The 25010-nt window shown below is 54.1% G+C and overlaps 1 protein-coding gene across 1 annotated transcript in view; it reads right to left on the reverse strand.

Annotated features, from left to right (window-relative positions):
- CACNA2D4 (calcium voltage-gated channel auxiliary subunit alpha2delta 4) overlaps positions 1-25010 on the reverse strand; it is a 66184-nt gene that overhangs the window by 37912 nt on the left and 3262 nt on the right. Inside the window, exons 4-25 of the mRNA XM_061419091.1 lie at positions 24565-24681; positions 22905-22964; positions 22101-22263; positions 21783-21914; positions 18170-18230; positions 17412-17562; positions 16560-16634; positions 16207-16296; positions 16017-16130; positions 15589-15667; positions 13692-14044; positions 13539-13551; positions 12822-12928; positions 11984-12064; positions 11414-11488; positions 10704-10790; positions 10112-10183; positions 4813-4874; positions 3665-3732; positions 3185-3230; positions 3003-3100; positions 1557-1650 (exon numbers count right to left, since the gene is read on the reverse strand). Coding sequence (XP_061275075.1) covers positions 1557-1650; positions 3003-3100; positions 3185-3230; positions 3665-3732; positions 4813-4874; positions 10112-10183; positions 10704-10790; positions 11414-11488; positions 11984-12064; positions 12822-12928; positions 13539-13551; positions 13692-14044; positions 15589-15667; positions 16017-16130; positions 16207-16296; positions 16560-16634; positions 17412-17562; positions 18170-18230; positions 21783-21914; positions 22101-22263; positions 22905-22964; positions 24565-24681 — 2198 coding nt within the window. The remainder of the gene's footprint in view (positions 1-1556; positions 1651-3002; positions 3101-3184; positions 3231-3664; positions 3733-4812; positions 4875-10111; positions 10184-10703; positions 10791-11413; positions 11489-11983; positions 12065-12821; positions 12929-13538; positions 13552-13691; positions 14045-15588; positions 15668-16016; positions 16131-16206; positions 16297-16559; positions 16635-17411; positions 17563-18169; positions 18231-21782; positions 21915-22100; positions 22264-22904; positions 22965-24564; positions 24682-25010) is intronic.

The following is a 25010-nucleotide window of genomic DNA, read 5'->3' on the forward strand; positions in this document are numbered from 1 at the left end:
ATGCTCTTTTGATTACCCCAGGTCATCTTTCCTGACATACTCCCTGGTCAAGAATATTTGCTCCTCAATGTCCCCCCGACATTAAAAACATCAGCTAATTTCTCAACTTGGAAACATAAAGACTGTGACTCTTCTCACCAAACCCAATGACCCACCCCCCATGGTCGAAGGCAGGACAGTACAGGGGGCCAAGAGTCCAGACTCTGAAAACACGCTGCCTAGTTTTGCCTCTGGTTCTGCCACTAATGAGGCAGAGGACCTTGGGCAAGTTGCTTATCTCACTCGGCCTTGGTTTCCTCATCTGTAAAATGGGGATAATGATAGGATCTATTTGTCAGGTTGTTGTGAGGATCAAATGGCTTCATGTACACTAAGTACTTGGAGCAGTGCTGGCCCACCATATCCTTCATTCTTTAGTTTCATTTAATTTCGAATAGATAACACAGGGCTTCCCAGGTGGCTCAGATGGTAAAGAATCTGCCTGCCAATGCAGGAGATGGGGGCTCGATCCCCAGGTCAGGAAGATCTCCTGGAGGAGGGCGTGGCAACTCACTCCAGTTATTCTTGTCTAAAGAATCCCAAGGACAAAGCGGCCTGGTGGGCCACAGTCCATGGGGTTGCAGAGGAGGACACAATGGAGGGGCTGAGCAGGCACACATGTTCACACGGACTCAACATGGTACCAAAAATTATATAGAGAAAATCTCTCCGTCCTGGGGTCAGTTGTCTGTGCTTTCACCCGGAACAGCCAGTGAGGACTGTTTCCTACACAGTCTTCCATAGGTTTATATACGTACACATTCCCCCTACCTATTATGTTTCTGCCCCTTTAACAGAAACGGGAGCATATCACCATGCACTGTTCCACGTCTTGCTTTTTTAATTAAGTGCTTGTTCCTGTAAGATTCTGTTGGTGTTTTCAAGAGGAAGCACTGATTATTAAATGTCTAGGAGAGATCTGACATCGCTGGGATGTGAATGTTGACTCTTACTGTTCAAGAACAGGTGTGGCCCCTGCGTCCTTCAGCTCAGCAGTGCCTAACTCCCTCCTGGTACTCATGTGTGCACTCACACACTCACATCTGTCTCTTCTTTCCACCTTCCCGTGAGACACCAGAGCCCCAGGTGAAGAGGAGCAGAGGGAGAGAGGACTCACCAAGGTCACGTTTGTACCACACGCAGCCTCAATCTCACCAGCTGGAAACGGGCCCCAAAGGCTTGAGCTGTGCTGTTCGGGGGCAGTTGGGCTGATGCTTGTCCCCCCTGCCCCTGCCAGTTGGAGCCTGGCACCAAGGGAAGGGTTCTGGGAACTGGGCTACAGGGTGTGGTATGGATGTTTCCTCAATGGAAGCTTTGCCAAGTCCCTGCTGTCCCGGGGGGCTGTGAGGGTCGCCGTCCTCCCACGTCTATGAGTGTGACCCCCCCACGTCTTCCCACCCTCCCCTCTTCTTAGGCCAAAGGGCTTGGGTGGTCTCCTGAGCCACCCACCAGGTCATGGGAGGCCCTGCCTTGACCCAGGGACTCCAGGGGCAGGACCCAGCCGCACCAGGACTTACTCGGAGCTGTTGAGGGCCAGTGCCGTCCAGTATGCCTCCATGGGGGCCGTGACCACCGCGTCAAACAGCGCCTCCTGCAGCAGCTCCTCGTCACCTGGGGCAAAGTCCGGACACCATCCGCTTACTCCCCCGCGATGATGTGGGCGCCCACCCCCTCTCCAGGAGCCCTGACCCTCAGGGTCTAGAGGTGCCTCAGAGAAGGTCTGGAACACTCAGAGCCCCTGCTCTCTGCCGGAGGAGGTCGTCTCCGGAGGCCGGGAGGCCATGTCCTCGGCCCCAGTGTGTGGGCAGAACTCAGCGATTCCCAGGCCTCTCCAGCTCTCAGGCTCCTCAGGAGGCTTGCCTGCCAGCTGCCCCTGCCTCCCCTCCCCAAAAACTGGCCTTGGGGCCTCTGCATACCTGGTCTGATGCTTCCTCCCTGTCTTTGCCTGGGTGGCCCTTTCTCTCCCTTCCTTTCTCTAAAACGTTTATTGATGTTTATTGCGGTGAAATCCACACAACGGACACCCTGTGGATGGCATGCAATCTGGCGCTTACACTTGCACAGAGACCGGCAGCCCCCTTTACGACCCCGAGTTCTCATGGCCCCAGAGGACTGCCACGAGGCGGGTCCTTTTACCCGCAGCTTGAGTGACGCCCCTGATGAGGGCCCGCCTTCCCCACACAATACCTACTCATGGCCTCATCACGCCTGCAAGGACTAGCCTACATCCACTCAAGTGCTGGTCCCATCACCTGGCTTCTCCCCCCATCCGCAGACTCTGTGATCGCTCGGCCTGGTCTGCAGTCATCAGAAGCTTCACTGATGAACACCACCACCCTCACCCCGCCCGGCTGGCTGGAGAACATGTCTGGCACAGACTTGAGAGTGGAATGAACGAATGAATGAATGAATGAGGCCTTGTCAGAATGGCATGGGAGGTGGGGACTTCTCTTGGGGGGACACTGATGTGACAGGATGATCCACACCTCCTTCTGAAGAGGAAGAAGTGGGACCCAGTGGAGGGTGGTCCTGCATTCGTGCAGGGACTTGGGGTTACCTGGACCCGGCTAAGGGAACACTCACAGATCACAGGCTGCAGGAGATGATGCCTTGAGGGAGCCTTACCTTGCCTGCTGGCTGGGGAGCGGGGTTGGGGGGCCCTACTGGGTGACGGGGACAAACATGATGGGCAGGCCAGTGCCCGTCACTGTGGGCCCTTAACAGTGCCCAGGGGACAGAGGCTTAACGGGACCCTAGTCCCTGCCACGGGGACACACCCGTGCCCTTACAGGTCTCAGAGCCCTCGTCACTGGTGTGGCCCAGGGGGCTGGCTGTGTCCTCTAGTTCCAGGGGGTCTCTCTGGTCTCCCTGAGCCATTTGTGAGCTCTGCAAGCACAGCACTCCAGCCTCCACCCAGCCCTCCATCCCCGCGGAGTCTTGAGCTCAGGCCAAGGGACACTCACACTCCAGGGCGGGGTCCTCCTGGGTCAGGAAGCGTACCACAGCCTCCAGCTGGCTCAGCTTGCGGTGCTCTGGGTCGATGTCCGTGATGCAGTAGATCCTGGGAACCCGGCAGAGCCCATTACCCCGAGTCCCCTCTGCCTCCCATCCCCGCTCTGCACTGCGCCAGCCCCCGGGTCCTCACCAGTCGCCGGCCAGGCTCAGGTCTGGGTGAAGCAGGTCATGCAGGCCTGAAAGCAGAATCTGTGCTCGGTCCGGGGCTCACAGACCCAGTGCTTTAAAAGCAGCTTCAGGGGCAGGGAGGGCCAGCCGCATCCTGGCGGGTTCTCAGGCAGAGATAGGCTCAGCATGGAGCCTGATGGTGTCGTGGTCATGTTGCTCTCTAAATGCCTTCCATCCCAACACCTCCTGTCCGCACCCTGCCCCCTGGGATCGCCCTTGAGGAAGCCTTGGCTCGCCTGGCTTCATCGTGCCCAGCTGAACCCAGGGCTGTGTATGTCCAGGGCCACACCCTTAGCACAGAGGCCCGCACTGGGACACACAGGCCCCTCTGGCTGCACAGCCTGGCCCACAGAGCCCCGGCTGGGTTGGCCTTGCCCTGTGTCCCTGGAGAACCTAGTTTTCCTCAGAACTGTGCAGAGGTCCTGGGCACTGGCCGACCCACCTTCTTCCACCGACGTGTTCCCCAGGAGGATGTATTCTCCGTGACCTCGGGACAGCACCACCCCCAAGCTGCAGGCAGAGCAGAGGACACAGGCTAGAGGTCAGCTGGGGCCCGGCCTGCTGCCCCCCAACCTCGGACCCTCCGAGCACACAGCCCATGACAGTGAGTACAACCCGCCGCCCCCACCCCCCCTGGCTCTGAGTGCCTCCCTCCCCGAACCCTGGCAAAGACTTCTGCTCTGTCATCAGCGTCTTTCTGAGAAGGACCTGGACAAGAGAGAGCAAGGCCCCCTCCACTCCCGTTCTGTTGGATTCACCCTGGACCTCTCGGGGGCTCCGAGGATGGAGAAGGGTCTCAGGGTCCCACATGTCCCGTGGTCAGGGAGGCCCCTCCTGCCTGGAGAATCCCACCTCGCCTTCCTCTCCCTCCTGGAAGATCATCTTTTGAGGCTTGGCTGATACCTGAACCACCTAGGGGGTTTATAGGGTCTTAGCGCCTGGGCCCCACCTCAGGAATCCAGAGTAAGGAAGGAAGGATCTGGACACAATGTCACAAGTTCCTGTAGGCACCCCAGGGACCAGTCGGGACTGGGGACCACCCTTCATCGAGCGATGGGGAATTCAGAAATAGGGGCATTTGCTCTGTGCACGTGTGATGCTAAGCTGAACACTTATATAATGGGAGGGAAACTGAGAGACCTTTAAGGCTTACCTTTCATCTTACAACTACTTACAATTGCATGGCTTTAAGACCTCCGGGTAGAGCATGACATTTATTAATAATTCTCTCAATACTGAAGAGAAGCAGCTATTATTATCACCCCCATTTTATAGATGAGACATCTGAGGCATAGAGCAGTTAAGTAACTTGCCTAAGATCACACAGCCTATGAGTGGCGGAGCTGGGATTCCAGCTTAGTTTAGCTCCTGGCCCTGAACACTGGGCCATACTGCAAAACCGAGTCACACAGCAAAGCAGGTGTAGACCTCAGTTTTCCCGAGTGCAGACCTGGGTCTTTTTCTGTTATCACAAAATTGCCAACTACTTATGAGTGAATCCAGTCCCAGACCTGAAAGTCCCACCTGAGCGGTTGGCCCTGACATTGTACCCCACCCCCAGCCCCCTCAAGTAAGATCCAGGCCCCTCACCTGAAAGGTGTGTCACTGATGTCCGTGAAGAAGTAGTCGTTGGTCAAGAAAAGAACTCGCTTCTGAAAGAGGCACCAGGGAAGCGTGCCGGCTGGGGAGGGAGTGCCAACCACCCCTTCCCCCCTTCCCCATGTGCCGCCTGGTGCCCCGCCCTGCCCGCCCCCCCACCAAGGCCTTTTTCCACCAGGACACTGCAGCCCTGGGGAAGGTGTGCCTGACTGAGGGCCATAGTCCAGACTGCACTGTCCGTATGGGGCCGTGAGTTACCATGTGTACCACTCAGGAATGGAAATTTGAAATCTCAGTTACTGTCAATTAACAGAAATGGAAACCCAGAAAGCCTGGCTGGCTGGTGGCCCCTGTGCTGGCCGGTGGCCGTGCTTCAGGAGGGACCAGCGCAGGCTGCTGGCTGAGCTCACACTTGTACTTCCCACCAGGAACCGCTCGCCTCTGGAGTCCAGGCCCCTCCAGGCCTTGCTGCCTTTCACAGCTTCTCTTTCCTTTCAAAGCTGCCATGTTGAACTGAGTTGAATTTGCACAAGTCAGGGCATCGGGGGGTATGCACTGCAGCTAAGACAGGCACAGGCATCATACAGCCCTGGTCTAAGCCCCACTGGTCATTCGCGGGCTGGTGAGCTTGGGTGAGTGACCCTTGCATTCTTGGGCATCGCATTCCGTTTGTAAATCAGACCATCCCCAGTGGGCTGCTGGGAGGTGGTGAGGGTGTTTATAGTGGGCGAGAAGGGCAAGGTTGACTTGGGCTCTGGTGCCCCATAGGCTGTACCATCTGCACACACTTGGATGCCTCTGGGAAAGCCACACACTGCACTTGGCCATGGGGCTGTCCTTATCCCCTTTGCCTTTTTTTCAGGCTTTTCTTCTGGGTTGGAAACTGGAGTAAGATGTTGGATGGGACACAGAGCGAGAAGGTAGCAAAAAAGGTTTGTTTCAATAGGAAACCAGCAGTGGACCAAACGAGAAAGGACAGTTCCCAGCTCGGGCCTCATCCTGCCTGATGCCCTCTGGCCCCCTCTGCTTCAGGCAGATCCTCTCCCAGTTGGGTGGGGGGTCTGGGAGCCATGGGGGCAGCTGGGGGCCAGCCAGGGCACTGATGGGCTCCAAGTGGGGCTGGTTTGAGTCTGAAACTGGGGAGCATTAACATTTTTTTTCCTTTCTCTTTTTTTTAATTGAATAAAAAGTTGAAATGCGCACATCTAGATGTATCATTTCAGCAGTTTTGATAAATGCATGCTGTTGTGGGATTACCTCCTGGGTTGAGATAGGGATTGTGTGCAGCCCCCGCGATCGCTCTGCCTTCTTCCGGTCAGCCCCAGCCTTCCTGGGGCGAGCTCTGCCCTGACCTCCATCCCCACAGCTTCGGTTTGCTGTTCTCACAGCACGAGCCCTTTCGCGGCCACTTCTGCTCCACGGAGTGTCCTTGAGACCCACCCGTGTTGTCGAGGCGTCAGTGCTCTGTTCCTTTCCCTCCGAGGAGTAAGTACTTCAAGGAGGGCAAACCATGGTGTACTGCTAGGGTTGCCCTCCGTGCGTGGCCATCCGGGGTGTTTCCAGTTTAGGGCTGTTTTGAATAAAGCTGTTGTGAGCGTTCTTCTTGTGGACGTGTGTCTTCATTTCTCTTGGTAAGTACCAGGGAAGGAATTCCTTTGCAAAATATGCAAATTATGTTTGCCTTTATAAAACACTGCCAACTTCCCCAAGTTATTTTGTTATACTTCCACTAGCAATGTATGAACTCCAATGTCTCCACATCTTTGCCAGAATTATCGGTCTTTCAAATTGTAGTTATGTTCGAGGGTATGGAAGTAGTTTTAATTTGCATTTCCCTGACAACTAAAGTTGCTGGTTGGGCTTTTCGTGGGCTTGTTGGTCATGTCTCTTCATTTCTAAAAGGTCTGCTAAAGTGTCTTGCCCACATTTTAAAAATTACATTGTTAGACTTTTTGTTAGTAATCTGGAGAAGTTCTTTATGGTCTGGACACAGTCTGTGTCTGGATTTTCATTTTCTTAATTGTGTCTCCGGATGAACAGAACTGTTTTTTGATGAAATTCAATTTTTCAAATGTTATTTTATGTTTAATGCCTTTGGTATTTTGTCAAAGAAAACTACATAACCTCAGGTTGTAAAGAGTTTTCATCTGCATTTTCTTCTAGAAGCCTTATAGTTTTAGCTTGTACGTTGAGAGCTTTGTAATTGAGCGGCATTCAAATTAATTTTTGTGTATGGTATGAGTATATCTCAGTGACTTTTGATACATTTATTCAATTGTTCCGGCACCATTTGTTGAAAAGTCTTTCCTTTCTCCATTGATTTGCCAAGGTGTCTTTATCGAAAATATGCTGGCGACTTGAGTGTTTTTCTGTGTGCTTTATTTTTGTAGTCTCTGTTCCATGGATCCATTTGTCTATTCACATGTCGATACCACTCTGCTTGGTTACTGCAGCTTTGAAGTAAGCTTTGAAATCAGATACTGTGAATCATCCATCTCATTCAACAAAAAGAATTTGTCCTTCTTTTTCAACATAGTTTTGGCCATGTTAGGTCTTTTGCATATTCATCAGATCAGTCGCTCAGTCGTGTCCAACTCTTTGCAACCCCATGAATCGCAGCACGCCAGGCCTCCCTGTCCATCACCAACTCCCGGAGTTCACTCAGACTCACGTTCATCGAGTTAGTGATGCCATCCAGCCATCTCATCCTCTGTCGTCCCCTTCTCCTCCTGCCCCCAATCCCTCCCAGCATCAGAGTCTTTTCCAATGAGTCAACTCTTCGCATGAGATGGCCAAAGTACTGGAGTTTCAGCTTTAGCATCATTCCTTCCAAAGAAATCCCGGGGCTGATCTCCTTCAGAATGGACTGAAGGAGATATTGCATATTCATATAAATTTTAAAATCACCTTCTTCTATGTCTAGAAGTCTGTTAGATTTTTTTATTGGGATTGTACTGAATCTATAGGTTAATTTTGGGAGAATAGACATCTTAGGAGTATTGATCTTACAATCCATAAACATGGTTATCGTTCCTATTTATTTAATTTTTTATTTGACATGCTTTCTGCAGTGTTACGTAGCTTTCAGTGTAGAGGTCATATATGTAAGATTTATTCCTATTTTATACTCTTTGTGCTGTGGAAATTGGAACTTAAAAATATTTTCATTTTGCAAATGTTTCTGGCTATATATAAAAGTATAATTGATTTTTATAACAGTGACTCTGTGTTCTGTGAACTGGCTAAATTTATCTATTAGTTCCAGCAGCTGTTTTGCAAATTCGGGGGATTTTCTATGTGAACAATTATCTTGCTGTGAACGAAGATAGCTTTACTCTCTCCTCTCTACTGTTCATGGCTTTTATTTTGTTTCCCGGCCTTATTACAAAGACAGGTTCTCGCCAGGCCCCTGGCAATGTTGAACCCAAGTGGTGAAACCAGACACCTTACCAAGTTCACAGTCTCAGAAAGTGTTCAGTCATTCACCACTGGAAGTGAACTTTTCCACACATGGTTTTTTCTTAATCAGATTGTGGATGTTTCCTTCTGCTTCCAGTGAAGATTTGTCAAGTGTGTTCAGCATGCTTTGGGGTAGCCACGTGCTGGTTTCTTCTGTGTGTTAATGCAATGGGGTAACTTCCCTCCGTGCGGCTGTTATCTTACATTTGCTCACATTACAAACCCCACAACACAATGTCAACATTTTCCCTTTAAACTGTTGTCTTTTTGAGAAGTTAAAAGAACGAATGAAATCTTATCCTAACCCACGCATTCATCGTTTCCAATGCTGCTCATTTCTCTTTGTGTTGATCTAAGTTTCCATCTGTGTCATTTTTCTTCTGCCTGAGGAATTTCCTTAAGTATTTCTCTTAGGGATGAACTTTGATCTCCTTTATTTGAAACTGTCTTTATTTCTCCTCTTTTTGAGGTGGGAGCACCCCAACGCCTGTGAGTGGAGGTCTGGTTGAGATAAGGGTGGAGGTGCCTGGAAGCCACCCCTGCCTCTTCTGGCTCACGAGAAGGACCTGCTGGGCTTGATGGGTCATCAGAGATGCTGACCGGCCTGCCCGAGGGAGGCCCTCTCAGTCCAGAGCTTGAAAACAACAGGCAGAGGCCAAAGAACTGATGCAGGTCCCAGTGAGAACCAGCCTGCACATCTAAAAGGAATGCAGAGAGTTACTTTCCTTCCCAGGGCTTCCGTGTTTGGCTTCCAGGAAAGTCCGTGTCTGTGAAAGAACCTGGGTCTAATTGTTGCCGACGGATGCCCATGTTCTTCCCTCGGAGGCGAAAGGGCAGCAGTAGTGGGAGGGAAGAGGTGACATTTGTAAATATGTCAAGGGACAATGCAGAGTCAGTGCAAGCCAGTGGGGCCTTTTACACCGAAAGAGGAAGCCATCCCTTGTAAGTGACAAGCGAGTCTGTGGGGACAGGAAGGCATCGCTGGGTAGACCCAGTCCTGAAAATCAGCTCTGAGGAACAGCAGTAATTTTCAACTTCTTCCCAGATGACATGCTTTACAAGAGCTGCTAACAGTTTGCAAAATTAACTGTCACTTTCCCTGTTTCCAGGGGCTTCCCTGGTGTCTCAGACAGTAAAGAATCTGCCTGCAAAGCAGGAGACCTGGGTTTGATCCCTGGATTGGGAAGATCCCCTGGAGAAGGGAACGACAACCCACTCCAGTATTCTTGCCTGGAGAATTCCATGGACAGCGGAGCCTGGAAGGCTACAATCCATAGGATTGCAAAGAGTTGAACACGACTGAGCGACTAACACCTTCCCCCTTTCCACCATAAACGAGAAAAGGGCCACATAGCAGGCAGGTAAGGCAGAAAGAGGGCTTCTCAGGTGACACTGGTGGTAAAGAACACACCTGCCAATGTAGGAGACATAAGAGACGCAGGTTTGACTCCTGGGTTGGGAAGATTCCCTGGAGGAAGGCGTGGCAACCCACTCCCAGTATTCTTGTCTGGGAAGGTCGCAAAGAGTCGGATACAACTGAGCAACTTAGCATCCACGCAAGGCAGAAAGAAGACCCGTGAAGGGCTGGGCTTGCTGCTGCTTCACCCTAGGCCCCTGAGAGGCAAGCCCTGGAGAGGGGTCACTCTCTGGCCAAAGCTCCGTGGGGCTGATGCTGGCTGGGCTGGGTCCCTCACTCGGGCCCTCCAGGCTCCAGCAAGTTCTCAAGATTTACACTCTGATTCAGCCAGGTCCCTTGTCAACACCGCCAACCTTAATTAACCAGGATGCCACATCCTGGGACCAGACCTCAGCCTTTTCCTGGAGCGCTTACCCCTCTGTCCAGCGGGACTTTCACGTCCATGGAGAGAGACCCGGTCTCCCCGTTGATCATGGCTGTTCTCAGCTTCGAGGAGAAAGAAAACAAAATCAGTTGCTTGGCACACACTAGAGTGTGGAGGCTCTGAGCCTTGGCTTAGAGGTCAACCCTGGGAACACGCTTGGTTTTCCCCTTTCCCCTGTGAGCAGAGCCAGGGTGGGAAAAGAGATCTGCTTCCAGGGCTCTATTCCCCTTAGCTGGAATTCTAGAATTCACCAAGATAAGGCTCCCAGTGGGCTGATGAGCGAGGGACACTGTGGCCGACCTTCCAGACACAAGTTCCTCCAGGAGGAGCTCCTGACAACAAGGCTGGCCTACAGGCGCCTGAACCCAACCTCTGCGGCTACAGACACAAGCTCCTTCAACCTCGGAGGGAGCAGCTGTTATCTCTCTGGGGCCATAGGGAGAACCATCTGTTAGCAGCACCACTTCTGCTTTGGGCCCGGAAAGTCTCCACCGAGGGAGCGGGGTGAGCTCAGCACCTACGCACTCCTCACCCCCGGGCCCCGCCGTCCAGCCACCCACCCTCTCTCCCTGCGCCACTCACCATTCCGGCCTGGTCCTCCCACTCCACTTCCGAGAGGTCCACGCTGTTGTAGTTGGGCTTGGGCTTCAGTTTCTTCCCCTCTCGGTACTGAGTGGGCCGGGCAGGGGAGAGACACGAGGTTAACACAAGGCCCCGCTCAAGCCCAGCCCTTCCAGAAGGCCTGTGGGGCAGAGCCATAAACCAGAGCATCTCGGCCATTCCTTCACCCAAGGCAGAGGGGCCCTGGCTAGTATTCGCGATGGATGCTCCGGGCCTCGGAGGGAGATCTCCTTTGACCAGGAGCTTGTCCTGGTTTGGGACTCTAATTGTTAGAAAGTTCTCCCTCATCCAGAGCAGAAATCTGTCTCCCTGTGACTTTTACTACAGGACCACCAGGGATGCCCCTATATTGGGTTCTTAAATGGAACCCATTCACTGTTTCAACCGTTTCTATAAACTACCCCCAAATCTGGGTGTGGCGGCTCAGATGGTAAAGGAGCTGCCCAGAATTAGGAAGACCCAAGTTCGAACCCTGAGTCAGGAAGATCCCCTGGAAGAGGGCATGACTACCCACTCCAGTATTCATGCCTGGAGAATCCCATGGACAGAGGAGCCTGTCGGGCTACAGTCCATGTGGTCGCAGAGAGTCAGACATGACTGAACACACACACATGAACTACCCCCAAATCCCATACAGTTAAGACGTCAAGGCAAATAGGGTTGGCACCTACCAGGGGTCGGAGGTCAGGATGTGAGAGGATGTAGCCGTTGTTGGTGTTCAGAAAGGCATAGCCATGCACCCCGAGCTGGGGAGACAGAGATCGAGAGGGTATCAGGGGGTCTTTGTGCAGGAAGACTGGGACTGGGCAGGGAGGAGGACCAGGATGGGGAGAAGAGACCACAGAGCAGGACGCAGCTGATGTGGCCAAGGATCCCAGGGGCCCCAGCCTCAGTCCCCTCTGCTCTCTGTGCCTGCACATCGAGGGTGTGTGTGTGTGTGTATGTCTGGGGGGCATGTGTGGGTGTGGGGCAGGAAGGCAGGATGTGGGGGGCGGTGTCTGGGGGCGTGTCTGGGTGTGGGACAGGAAGGCAGGATGTCAGGGTCTCTGGGAGCGTGTCTGGGTGGGGGATGGGGGTGGCATGTCAGGGGTGGAGTGTCTGGGGAGGGGGCATTAGGAGGAGGAATGCAGACCCCGTCCCAGCTCTGGTCTCAGCCACGCTGTCTGCAGGGAGGCTCCTGAGCCTGCTGAAGTGGCTCCTGGGGGGCCTGTGACCCCACTCAGGGGCTGATCCAGGCTCACCTTGTACCGGGGCGCCAGCTTCATCAGCTCCCTCAGGGCCACGTCAGAGCCCACTACGCCCAGGAGAATGCCGTGGGACCGCTGGAAGGAAACGCCGGTGTCAGGGGACCTGGTTCCCATGCGTGAGGCCAGGCTGGACCCCCAGCCCTCCCAGACCCACAAGAGGAAGCCACTTGCACCTGAGGCGGTCCTTGCTCTGCAGTTAGAGTTTAGGCTGAGATCCTGGAATAAAAACCTAGAACCTAGCAGAAGAGACCCCCAGGAGTAACGTCATGCTGGGAAGATTACCGTCCTGTATTAACACTGAAGTTGTAATATTTAAATGAAATACAGAGTTGAATGAATAATCAGCCTTCACAGCAGAGGCTGAAGTACTGGGATCCGGGGGGACCCTAATCTGAGGGCTGGGGGGCTATGAAGCACACAGGGCCTGTAAGGAAAGTTTTTCCGGCCAGACGGAGGAGGGGAGGCTCTCAGACTCCCCCACCAGAGCCCTCACAGATAAGTCAAAGCCTGCCCACACCTGCAGGGTCAGTGTGGCTTTGCTGGATGCTGGGCAGGTGACCCCTCTGGCCTAGGATCCCCAGGCAGGGTCCCATGCCCAGAGCAGCTGGCCAGCACCTGCTGGGTGAGCAGAATCACAGGGCAGCTTCCAGAAGTGAGGATCCCGCCGGCCCCTCCCAACCCAGAGACGTGGGTTCCTGGGGCACAGGGCCTGGAACCTGTGTTTACACCCGACCATGGTGACCGTGAGCCCGTGTCAAGAACCCCGGGTCTAAAGAAGCCGGCCGGCAGCCCCAGCTCTAACCTGGGCAGCTGCTCATGAGCAGCCACTCACCGTCTCATTCTTCTTGCTGAAGACAGGCATGGCCACGGTGGTCAGCAGCGCCAGGCTCTGTGCCTGCGGGTGGAGAACTGTCAGGGGGGCGGGCGATAGGACAGAGTCTGCAGATGGGGACCCAAGTCACCATGACTGCCCGCAAAGAGGCTTTCCTTCTCTGAATGAGGAGGAGAGTTGGCAGAAAGGCCGGAGGGGAAGGGGCTGGAGGGGAGCTGGGGCAGACACCACAGCAAACAAAGCCCTGAGTCAGGGCGGGTCTCAGAGCCCTGAGCCCATGGTCCTGCCCTGAACCCGTTCACCCAGGCCTCTTGTCTCGGCCATGCCAAGGAGGCAGGCACACCCACAGGACAGGTCCATCCGTGCACGAGCCCAGGAACAAAGGCTCAGACAGCAAGAAGCCACGCCGAGGAGCCACCGGGGCACAAGTTCTGGCCACTGAGATGCCAGGTTAAGTGTCCGGTAAGACTCTGTGGACATTTCCCTTAGAGGTGGGGTGTGCGCCCCTTCCCTCCTCCACCGGAAGCCTTGAATGTGGCTGCCACCATTCTGAGCCCCGGTAGCCGCTTACACAAGGTGGACCCCAGGATGGCAGGGGAGGGGGCAGCGGGAGGGGCCCAGGAGCTCGTCGTCCACCTCCAGGCTTCTTGTATGGGAGAGGGAAACACATGTCCCTCCTATGGAAGCCACCGTTCCCAGGTCTCTCTTAATCCCAACCTGACATGGCGGTCTGTGTTTGTGATGGGATTTGAGGAGCAACAGGACTGTCCCTTTCCTAGACACTTAATCTGACCGTCTACCTTACAAGTCTGGCCCTACATGGGAGGGTTCTACAAGAGTCTCATTGGGTACGATGCTGGGTTAAGCTGCAGTGTCTGAACCACTGGTCAGTCCCCTTTCTTCCTGGAGTGGGTGGGAGAGGACAGGGAGGCAGGCAAGGACCATGGAGGAGGGACAGTCTGGGGCCAAAGTCTCTGTCCAATGGGGGGCGGCCCCTGGTGGGGAGGTCACTCCACAATGCCTCCCCAGGAGGTGCTCTGCCCACCCCTCCCCAACCCAGGAGCCCCCGCTTGCTCCCTGGGGCCCCACCTTGCTATCTATGTAGGCTTCGGTCCAGGTGATGTCGTGGTCGTGGTTGATGACCATGGGCCGGCTGAGCACATGCAGGTATTCCATCACGTTCTCCTGGGCATCCGCCAGTGTGGAGATCTGCGTGTAGTAGCCTGGTGGGGGAGAGGGTAGCCGTGGACGTGAGGAGCACGCCCCCAGCTGCTGACAGCTCTTGGCTGGGAGCTGCCCTGGGTTAGGCACTGGGCGCTGCTTCTCCCGAGGCCGCCCTCTCCTGGGGCAGTGGTGCTGCCAGGACATGAAAGCCTGGCCCTGCCTGGACTTGGGAGAACCCCCACCCCCTCAAGATCTAGAGTTGCCCTGGGAGCAGCAGGGCCTCAACTCAGGGCACAAGCCTGCCCCTCACCCCCTGAAGGGCTGTCCTGCAGGGGTGAACCCCATGGCAGACAGCTCTGTCCCGCGTCTTTTAATTTTTTATTTTATATTGGAGTCTAGTTGATTTATGTCTTCCCTGATAGCTCAGTTGGTAAAGAATCTGCCTGCAATGTGGGAGACCCCGGTTTGATTCCTGGGTCTGGAAGATCCACTGGAAAAGGGATAGGCTGTGTTAGTTTCAAGTATATAGCATTTTTCAAAATTTAATTTTTGATTTTATATTGGAACTCCTCACCGCCTGCCCCCCATCCCACCCCTCAAGTCTATTTGCAGAGAGCCTCCCTCCGCCTTTCTTTAACCACAGTCCCCGTCAGTCATGGGGAAGGGGCTACAGCTGAGGCAAATGCCGTACAGGCTGTGACTGGTCTAGCACGTGTCTGCTCACCATCACCCACAGGATGCTCTCCCCAGCTCTGGGGAGCTGGGCCGCTTTTACTTCCAGGACGCCTCTTGTCTCAGACACTCTGATGCCCTTCCTCGCTCTGCGCATCTGACTCACGCCTACCACTTCTTTACGTCTCACCTCAGACACGCATCCTTCAGGAGGCCTGCCCTGACCCCCCAGATGCAGGAGGGCTGCCCCTCACCCACACTTTGGGCAGCCTGTGGCCCTCTGCCCACAGCTCAGTTCAGATCGTCCCCTCACTGACGGCTCACGTGTGTGTCTCCCCGCCCCACCTCCCTGTCTTCCGGAGTCAGGGCCATCCCTGCCGTCCTGACCACGTCCATTTCCCAGGGCTGGGACCGTCCAGAGCAGGTGCTCAGACATCCTGCTGGGGTCGAGGGGCCTGAGTCAACACCATGAAGCCTGAGTATTGGGTTCTTGCCAGAAAGAGATGAGGGCTGCTATACACAGAGCCTTGTTCTACAGAAAGCGATGGCCTGTGCCCTGAGTCTGGAGCAGAACCGAGCCCATGGGCTTCATCTGCAGCAGCTGGAATGGAGGCCGGACACCAGAGAGCACCGACATTGAAGTGTCGGTCCCCCATCTGCCTGGTTTTCTGTGTGGCAGTTTGGGTAAAACCTCATTTGAAGAGACGGCCCCCCCCTTCTGCAGACCCGAAGTCCTGACTTCTGGGTGTGTCTTAGGGGGTGAGTCGTGGGGTGAGAACCCTGCAAGGAGCAATTGGCACCCATCTTGATTGTCTGAGGAGGAAGCGGGTGGATGCAGTCACCTCCGCTTTGGGTTCTGCACCAGAGCCCTGGCTCAGCACCTGTGCTCAGGAGAGGCCCCAGACACTCTGGCTCACATGGCATCACCCACCTTTGTTGTTGCAGGCGATCCACTTCAAGCGGTCAGCAAAACTCACTTCCCTCCCAATCAGGTAGGTGAAGACCCGGACCTGGTGGATGAGACCCGGTAGGCTCATCAAATCCCAGCCATTAGGGACCTGGCCGCGTCTGGGTCTAGGTCTGGGCTTTGGACTGTGCACTTTCAGCCCTTCTAATTAGGAAGGGCCCAGGGCCTGGGCTCATGGTACGGGGGATGCCTGCCTGGTGTGGAGGTCTGCCTGGTGAGGCTCACAGCCCACAGTATTCCACCCCCACCATATTCTGTGCCTTCGAGTGGGGCTCTGCGGTCACCCTAATGTTTGAACGTCACCCTGGGTCTCATGGGCCAAGCATGCAGACACGGCAGGAGGAGGCACTCCCCCGGCACCCCCTTTCCCGACACCCCTCCCCGATAGGAACCTTGCGGTCTGGCCAGTTGTACTTCTCCAGCACCGGCTCATAGTCTTCCACAGCACCATCGGTGATCAGCATGATGGCCTGGTTGCACAGGCTTCCTTGCCCGGCCTCTTGGAACTGTGGGGAGACGTGGTTGTGACTCCCTGCCTCCTCTGCCCCATCCCTGCCCTGTGCTCCCCAAGACACATCAGACCTGCTGCAGGATCTGGAAGGCTTCACGGAGGGCTCGGTCCACGACCCCCACACCTTTGACCATCAACTCGTCCACCAGCTGTTTGAAGTGCTGTTGGAGACAAGAAGTTAGAGGAGGGTCAGCGGTCGCTGGGCCTGGGAACTTTCACCATTGGTGGTACTTTCAGAGGCTGTGCAGAGCTACTTGCCCAGAAGAGCATGACTGCAGGACCCATCCCCTAATTTCACAGCTGGATGTCTGCAGCAGAGGTTTCTCAGAAGCCTCCAGGAGAAGCTGAGAGGCCGTGAGTGGCCGGGGGCAAGGCCACCCCCACCCCTGGAAGGAGAAGCCAGACGGGCTCTGGGTACACCCACCTCTCGGTTGTCCCGATCTGCCTGGACCAAGATCCCCTTAAAACAAGGTTCAATGTAGTGGATGTAGTCATTATACTGCAGAGGGCAGAGGGCAGAGGCCAAAGGGCAGAGGGCAGAACACACAGGGTCAGTTTGGCAAGTCAGGGCCCAGTCAGGAAGCTCATGACTCACGACTCACGGAGGGTCAGGGGTGGGCTCACCCGGGCCCCTGTGTAATATGATCTTGGGGACCTTACGCTTTGGGCAGTTTCTCTGAGTAGAGGGAAGGGAGTACAGGGAACAGCAGGGCCTTGACTCTGAACATTCTCTCCCAAGTCCTGGCCTGGGCATCTTCTGGGGAGGCTAGCCGGGTGCTGTCCACCCCTGGAGCTCACAGAGTCCAGGAGTCGCCCAACTCTTCTCTCCGTTTCTGTCTGTCTGTCCCTTCACTTCATCCTTTCTGGGGGCAGGTGGAGTGGTCCTCAGGAGAATCAGGAGCAGGGACTGTGGGCCCCTCCCTCCCGACGTGTCTGGATTCAGGGATGAAGAAAGTGGGACCCGGGGGTCTCCCATCCTGCAGAAAGGAGGGTCTTTCCAGGATGACGCCACCAAGGGCACAGGGGTGGGGCCTAGTTAGAGGTCTACTTAGAATCTCCTTCATCTTGATCAGACCCCAGACTAGTCTGAGAGCCCAAGGAGAGCTGCTGCCTCAGAGAAATGGACATATGCACTTCCCACGCGATCTCAGAAACTGTGGACCCCTGGAAGCCCGTCCTGGGTGGGAGGCCCTAGCTCCAGGGGACAAAGCCCATAAGTACAGGTCACTCTGGTACAGGTGGAGGACGGTTTTTCTCGAACGGGAGGCGTGTTTACCGCGATGATGTTCACGAAGTCGTTCTCCCCCAGCGTGTCCAGGATGGTGGAGACCGTGTGCTTGGCGATGGTCATCCGCAGCCCCTTCATGCTGCCGCTTGTGTCCACCACGATCACAATGTCCTTCGGGGAGGTGGCGGCTTGTATGTACCTGTAGCAGAGGGGGAGGGACAGGTCTGCGGTGGGATAGCCGGAGTCAGAACCACTGTTGGCTGGGTCTCTCTTGTTTCTGTTCAGACTCTGGCTCAAAGTTCAAGTCAACGCCCAGGCTTGCTTGTGTCCGAAACCACCCAGCTGTTTGGCAGCCATTGCGGGGGCAACGGTTGGGACCGTGCCCACTGAGCGAGCATGTCAGGTGGGGATGGTCGGGTCTCGGTAGTGACCCTTGTCCTCTTTGGTTCAGGCCAGCCTGAGTTCCAGGGGGATCTGACAGTGGGAAGGGAGGGAGCCGGACCCCCCAGACCTGGTTATAGAACTGCCAGAGGAGGGGTGCGGGGGGAGAGGGGATCTGGCAGAGGGTGGGTGTGCAGTCAGCTCAGGGCCCTGGAAGGAGGTGTCGGGCATCAGGACAGGTGTGGTCAGTCCTGGAGCAGAGCAGCTGTGGGGTGATGCAAACACTCTTCTTCTCTTGTGCTGGGTTAGTTCTGCACACCTGAGGCCCAGGGGTGGGTGCAGAACAGGCCCTTGGCGAGAGCTAGGCAAAACCCGGAGGCTGCAGAGACACCAGCCCCAGAGGCCAGGCCCCTGGGGTCGCTTACCAGCCGCGGTTCCTGCAGTCGAAGGTGATGACTCCGTTCTCATCCGGCGTCCACTTGATGCCTGGGGAAAAGAAGGCTTCACTCAGAGAGGCTGCCCCAGAGCCCCGGGCTGGGTGCTGATCCCAGGATGGCCAGGATGTGTGAATGGGTGTGTGTGTACATATGTGTGCGTGTATACGTGTATGTGCGTGTGTGTCTGTCTGTGTGCATGTGTGTGTCTGTGTGCACGTGTGTGTGCATCTTTGTGTCTCCATGTGTGTGGATGGCCCCTGGGGCAGGGCCGGATGGGGATGTGGGCAGTGTGTGTGGGACCAGTCATCACACCCTATAAACTGAGGGGGCAGCAAGGCAGGAGGCAGCTGATGGACGGACACTCACCCTCAACTGCCCAGACCCAGAGCTGGGTTCACTTCACAGGTAGGAACCCCAAACTCCTGAACTCCCAGCACCCCGAGAGACACGGGCGAGGCCCGACAGATGTTCCTAAGTGGTTGCCCCACAGATGGAAACCTCTGACTGCAAGCACGTGGACCTCGGACTACGTGAAACGAGATTTTCGTTTTCGTTTCCCTCCCTTTTTTTCCTTTTCCTTTCCCCCCTTTTCCTTTCTTATATATATATATATATATTTTTTTTTTTTTCCCCCACAATGTACAACCCCCTTCAGGGCTCACAGCCCACAGGTATAGAGGCCAGGCCATGGTTGCAGGCTGAAGTTGACTCTGGCATGAACATACCAGGAGGAAACTAGACTGGTGATGTTCAAAACCTCACTTGGATGCCAACCAATCTGAGACCTGAGCAGGAGATGAGTGGGCTCCCAAGGCCCCTCCCCAACATGGCCTTTAACCCCCTTCCCTGAACGTCCTCTGGGAGCTGGAATCCTTTCCTGCCTTCACCCTGCTGCACACAGTCCCTCTTCAATAAAGAGCTCTGCTTGCCTACACGTCTTGAGGGAGAGATGTTCATTGCTATGGCCTTGCTTTCTTAGAATCTGGAAAGGCCCAGGAACACACACGAGATATTTGTATCAGGTAACAGTAAAGGCATCTAATTTGGGGAGATTAAGAAGTCAGGGTGGGGGCAGAGATGTAAGCAGGAGAGTTCTCAGGTGCTTTTTTGACTGAGAAGAGGGTAAAATATGATTTAATTGTAAAACCTTGTGTTACACGTGCCTGCTAAATCCCTGTTACACATTCAGGACTAATGACTAAATGGAAACAGGAATAAGTTCAGAAGTGATAGGAAAAAAAAAAGAATTGGAGGGGGAGAATTTATGAAAAAAAGGTAAATCATTAAAAAAGAAAGGAAGAAGCAAAAAGGAAACATAAAAACAGAAGGGGGAGAAATCTAAAAAATAAGATTATAACATGTCCAAATATATCAATATAATACATGAAAATGTGCTTAACTTGCCAAATAGTAAAAGAGATTGTCAGTTTGAATAAAAATTAAAAAGCTATATGCTATTTTCAACAGATATGGCTAAAACAAAGTGACCTAGAAGATTGGAAGTAAAAGGATGGAAAATATATAGATATCAGGCATATACCAACCAAGAGCACACTAATATCTCTATGAATATCTGATGAAATAGACTTTAAAAGCATGTTATAAAGGTTAATGAGGAGCAAGCAGACATAAAATCAGTAAAGGCATGGAAAATTTAAATAATACGATTAACAAGCTTCATCTAATGATGTGAGCAGAATTTCTATCCAACCATTAAAGACCCATATTCTGCTCAAGCACATGTAGAATATTTACAACAGTTGATGACAAGCTATTAAACTAGCTCCCAACTAATTTCATACAATCAGCACCATATACACCATGTTCTCTGGCTGCAAACAACTGAATCAGAAATTTATAATAAAAAGATAAAGCTACAATCCCCATGTATTTGGAAATTACAAAACACACTGTTAGATTACTAAAAGTTCAAAGAAGAATTCACAGGGGAATTCAAAAATATTGAGAAGCAAACAACATTAAAACACTCCCCTGACACCAAGAAGCACAAAGACTTCTGCGGGTCAAAAGTCACAGTGAATAGAATGCAAAGGGAATCCACGGAATGCAAGGAAAAAGCCAGACTGTAAAGAGAACCCAGTGACAGAGCAGCAAACAACCCAGGACAAAAACGGGCAAGCTTTGTGTCTGCAAAAAGTTGACAGCTCTGGGAGCCCTGATGCAGCAGGAATTCCACCCTGGGGAAGGCATGAGGGACATGGGAGGAGTCTCCAAGCATTTGAAGGGCTGTTCCACAGAAGAGGGATGAACTTGCCCACTGAGGCGCCAGAGAACAGAAAAGAACCAATGACTTGTTGTGGATTTGGGTAGTGAGACAGCAGTGTCCCTGGTGGCTTGGATGAAATTTGCCTGCAATGCAGGCGGATTTGATCCCTGAGTTGGGAAGATCCCCTGGAGAAGGGAATGGCAACCCACTCCAGTATTCTTGCCTGGAGAATCCCATGGACAGAGGAGCCCGGAGGCTACAGTCCAGGGGTTGCAAAGAATTGAACATAACTGAGCAACTAACATTTTCACACGATTTTTTCATGGGAGGGTCCACCCTGGGGAAGCCGTGAGCTCTGAGGTTGTTTTGTACTCCTCCTAAGAGAAACCCTGGGGGACATGGAACCATCCTCAGGACCCTCAGGACAGGCTGGGGCTGGGGACCTGGGACCCTTGGCTGAAGTGCTTATACCTGGACAAACGTCTCCTTGAGCAACAAAATACAAAGCAACTATAGACTAAAAATAACTGCACACGTGTGCAGTTGAGGCAGATTATGGACAACAAGATATAAAAACACCAAAAACACAACTGCCACTTCTGAAGAACTGGGAACAAAACCTGGGCACTGCGCACGTCCCCTGCACTCAATACCAACAAGGGGTGGGCAGACCACACAGGCACCCCTCCAGCCCAACCCTGGGACGCACCCCTACTCTCACCCTGATAAAAGGAACCAGCTCATCGCCCGCGGGAGCCAGCAAGGGAACCTGGGTTTTGTTCTTGCTCCCCACTGCTGCAGCCAGGGCCCCAAATTTAAAGCCTTGCCTGAATTTCTTGTCTGTCTTCTAGACAATTTCTATTGATTAGGGGAGTAACACTTGTCTCACCAAACAGGGCCATATCAAGGTTTTCTGGAGAGGGGGCTAAAATAAGACTGGGTGAGAGCTATGGAGGTGAATCCTTTTAAATGAGAAGTAACAGGAGGCAGAGCTCTTGGAGACCTTGTAGAGGGGCTTCTGTTTTCTGTTTGCTCAGTAGACCAGGGAGATTCCCCGGCTGTCTGCTGGGCTGGCCGCTAGCCAGTTTAACCTCGTTCCCTCTGTTGAACATGGACTTTGTCCCATTTCTCCAGCGAGGTTGCAGCCTTCTGAAGGTCAGAACTGTTTGGCCCTCCTCTCCACCTCCCACATGCTTCTTGCAGGACCAGAGTCCAGGTGGGCATTGACTGGCTATTTACCGAGGGGTCCAACGGCATCGTTGGTTCATTCCTTCATCAGTTATCACTTGAAAGTGTGCTTCTTGGATTGCAGCGTCACCTTGCTCCCAGAGACAGAGCCTAGAGGACTGTGGAGACGCCTCCCCGGGTCCTCACCTGGGTAGATGCGGAAGAACCCCGTGGAACTGCCGAAGTACTGCCAGGTCAGCGTTGGGTCTCTCTGGAAGTTCTCCACGAAGACAGCGTTCAGAGCTTCGGACATGTAGATTCCATTCAAGATATCTGGGTCTGAAGGGTGAGATTGTTGGGGGAATGCAGAGGAGATGAAATCAGTCTTCACCTGCTGAATATACACGCACACACAAGCACACACTTGAAAGCACGCTGCCTGCAGCGAGGCCATCCACACCCGCGCTCACTCTCCCCTGAGCCGGGGGCCCTGTTTGCTCCCGGAGTGGGGGGTCCGGTGGGCACCTTTGTTGTAGACGTTGGTGGGCAGCTGCACGCTGCTCAGGGTCGTGTTCACCAGCAGGTCGCTGAAGTGCGCGTTGGCCTCTAGGAGGAACTCGGCCCCCAGCTCCACATATGCCCCGCTCGAGTCCTTCTCGTTGAGGAGGACGGAGTTGTAATAGTCGAACTAGGGTGACCAAGAGGGACAGGGGGTGAGAGAGGGTCAGACGGGAGCGGCATCCACATGGGCTGAGGAGTCCAGCCACCACTGATTCGGGGCAAGTTCCAAACAGTTGGACCCGATGGTTGATTCTTCGGGTTTTGAAGTAAACTGTCTGGATTATGTCTTCAGTCCCCACTTTGCTTGGTGTGTGGACATAGCCAGGATTGGGACAGACAGGCAGACACAGATTCAGGGGAGGTGGACAGATGGAGGTGCCCCCACCAGCACCCTGAGCTCTAATGGGAGTGGGAGGGCTCCTGGGACCCAGAACAGGGTCCCTGCAGGGGGTTTCCCTCTGAAGAGACAGCCTGCAGTCTGGCCCTGCACTGGACCGCAAATGGCTCCTCAAGGACTCAGAATGGTTCAGAATCAACCCTCTGGTTCATATATACCTGTGTGGTTCAGAACCAACCCTCATATTTATACACACTTGTGTGGTTCAGAACCAACCCTCAGGTTCACACACACCTGCATGCATTGAAAGACGATGCCGGGCCTCTTCCCCCCGACCCTCGCCCCATGTCCCGTCCTCAGGGGACCCCACCTGAAGGGCTTCGGGACTTTAGTTGTCGTAACTACCAGGGCTGTGGGGCAGGAGGACTCACCACCAGGGACTCGTTGAATTCGTGGTTCAGGTCGGCCTCCTCGGCAGCCTCCACCAGATTCTGCGGTGGGGACATGAGGGGAGAGTGAGTGGGGAAAGGAGGCCAGGGGCCCCGTAAGGTCCACTCCCAGGGATCCACCCACGAGAACCAGGGACAGACACTCAGACCAGCGCCTGCACCGAACGTGCACAGCAGCGTTAGTCTCAGGGGCCAAAAGGCAGATGCAGGTCACAGGACAGGAGACCAGTCTGCAAGGCGATACCCAGGGTCCTTTAAGCTACACAGTGTTCCAGGGAAGGTCAGACACAGAAGCCTGGGGACACAGCCCAGAGGTCAGCCGTGGCCAGGGGCGAGCAGGACTTTGCAAGGCAGTGAAACTACTCTGTGATCTATGGCAGTGGGTACATGTCATTACATGTTCGTCCAAACCCTTGGGATGCACACCCCCAAGAGTGAACCCTCAAGCAGACTTCAGGTGACAATGACGCATCGGTGTCCATTCATTGACTGAACAAGTGTACCACCTGGTGGGGGTGTTGGCAGCTGGGAAGGCTGTGTTTGTGAGGGCAGGGGAGTAAATGGGAACTCTGTGCTTTCTTCACAATTTTGCTGTCAACCTAACACTGCTTTAAAAATTAAAGTCATTGGGACTTCCCTGCGGGTTTAGTCGTTAAGACTGCGCTTCCACTGCAAGGGCTTTGGGGCTGATCTCCAGTTGGGGAACTAAGATCCCACATGCTTCATGGAGCAGCCAAAAATAAATAAATAAATAAAATATATTAAAAAATACAAAGAGGAGTTCCCTGGTGATCCAGTGGTAAAGACTCCAAGCTTCCGGTGGAGGGGCTGCAGGTTTGATCTCTGGTCAGGGAACTTGATCTCACATGCTGCAACTAAGACCCAGTGCAGCCAAATAAATAAACAAATAGCTTAAAAGAAAAAAGATAAAGGAAAGAAAAGGTGCAGTAAATAGACGTAGAGACACAGCAGGGCATTTATTACCAGGAAGATGGGATTTTACATCATTTGCCACTCTCTGGGTCTCTGTTTATCCTCCTGTGAAGTGGGCAGAGCAATCCTTGCTGCCCTGCACCCAACCCTCGTGGCTGAGGGCAAGATGAAGAAGTTCCACGGGGCAAAGGTTATTTAGTGCTGCTCTGCAGGAGATTCCCCATGGCACCCTCATGGAGGGTCTGTGGCTGTGACCCTGGAGGGAAGGGGGAGGAGGGGAAGAAGGGAGGAGGGGAGAAGGGGGATGGTGGGGAGGAAGAGGGGAGGAGGGCAGGGGAGGGCAGGGAGGGGGTTCACTTCACAGGGAGTCAGTCACCCCATGGCCTTCCCACCCTCTGCCCCCACCCACCATTCACTCAGCGGTGACTCCTGGGCCCTCACTCTGCACCCCGTCCCACCACTGAACCTGAGATCATGATGCAGGTCCTTCTTGACACCATGGGCTGACCCTCCAGCCCTGGACGCTGTTCCCTAAGGCAGGGCACCCACCCCAGCCCTCCTCTCTCTCCCCTTGCCCCCACCCCACCTCCTCTTTACAAGGGTCTGGCGGCTCACAGAGCTATGGGGTGGAAGGTGATGTGGGTGGGAGGGCCCAAGGCGGGTGTTTGGTGTCTGGGGTGGGCAGACCCCCAGCCCCCAGGCTGAGCACCTGGACAGCCTCCACTTTCCTGCGGAGCATGGTCTCCATGTCCTCTGAGAACTTCCTCACCAGCTCCAAGCCGTCCACCTCCTTGATCTTCAGACTGGACTCCACGTCCTTGTATTTCTGTTCAGGAGACACATAGAGACACACACCTGTTTTCTGGGACCCAGAAGTCCACCCGGATGGCTAGCAGTCTCTGCCCTCCCACTGGATGTCCACACCGGGGCCAGGATGGCCCTGTCTCCTCCAAAACCTCCCCTGCAGATGACAAGTGGCTTCTCTTATCAGACGTCCTTTGATTCACATCCGTCAGAGGGAGAGATTGAGGGCCAGAGAGGTCGTGAAACTCAACTGAGGTCACACAGCTGCTCAGGGGCTGGGCCTCCACATGCTGCCTCCAGGGATGGCTCTCAGGGGCTGCGAGGCCCGAGATCTTGGTGTGCCCCCCACAG

This window comes from Bos javanicus, chromosome 5 (genome assembly GCF_032452875.1).
Source record: "Bos javanicus breed banteng chromosome 5, ARS-OSU_banteng_1.0, whole genome shotgun sequence".
In the NCBI taxonomy this organism is placed as follows: domain Eukaryota; kingdom Metazoa; phylum Chordata; class Mammalia; order Artiodactyla; family Bovidae; genus Bos; species Bos javanicus.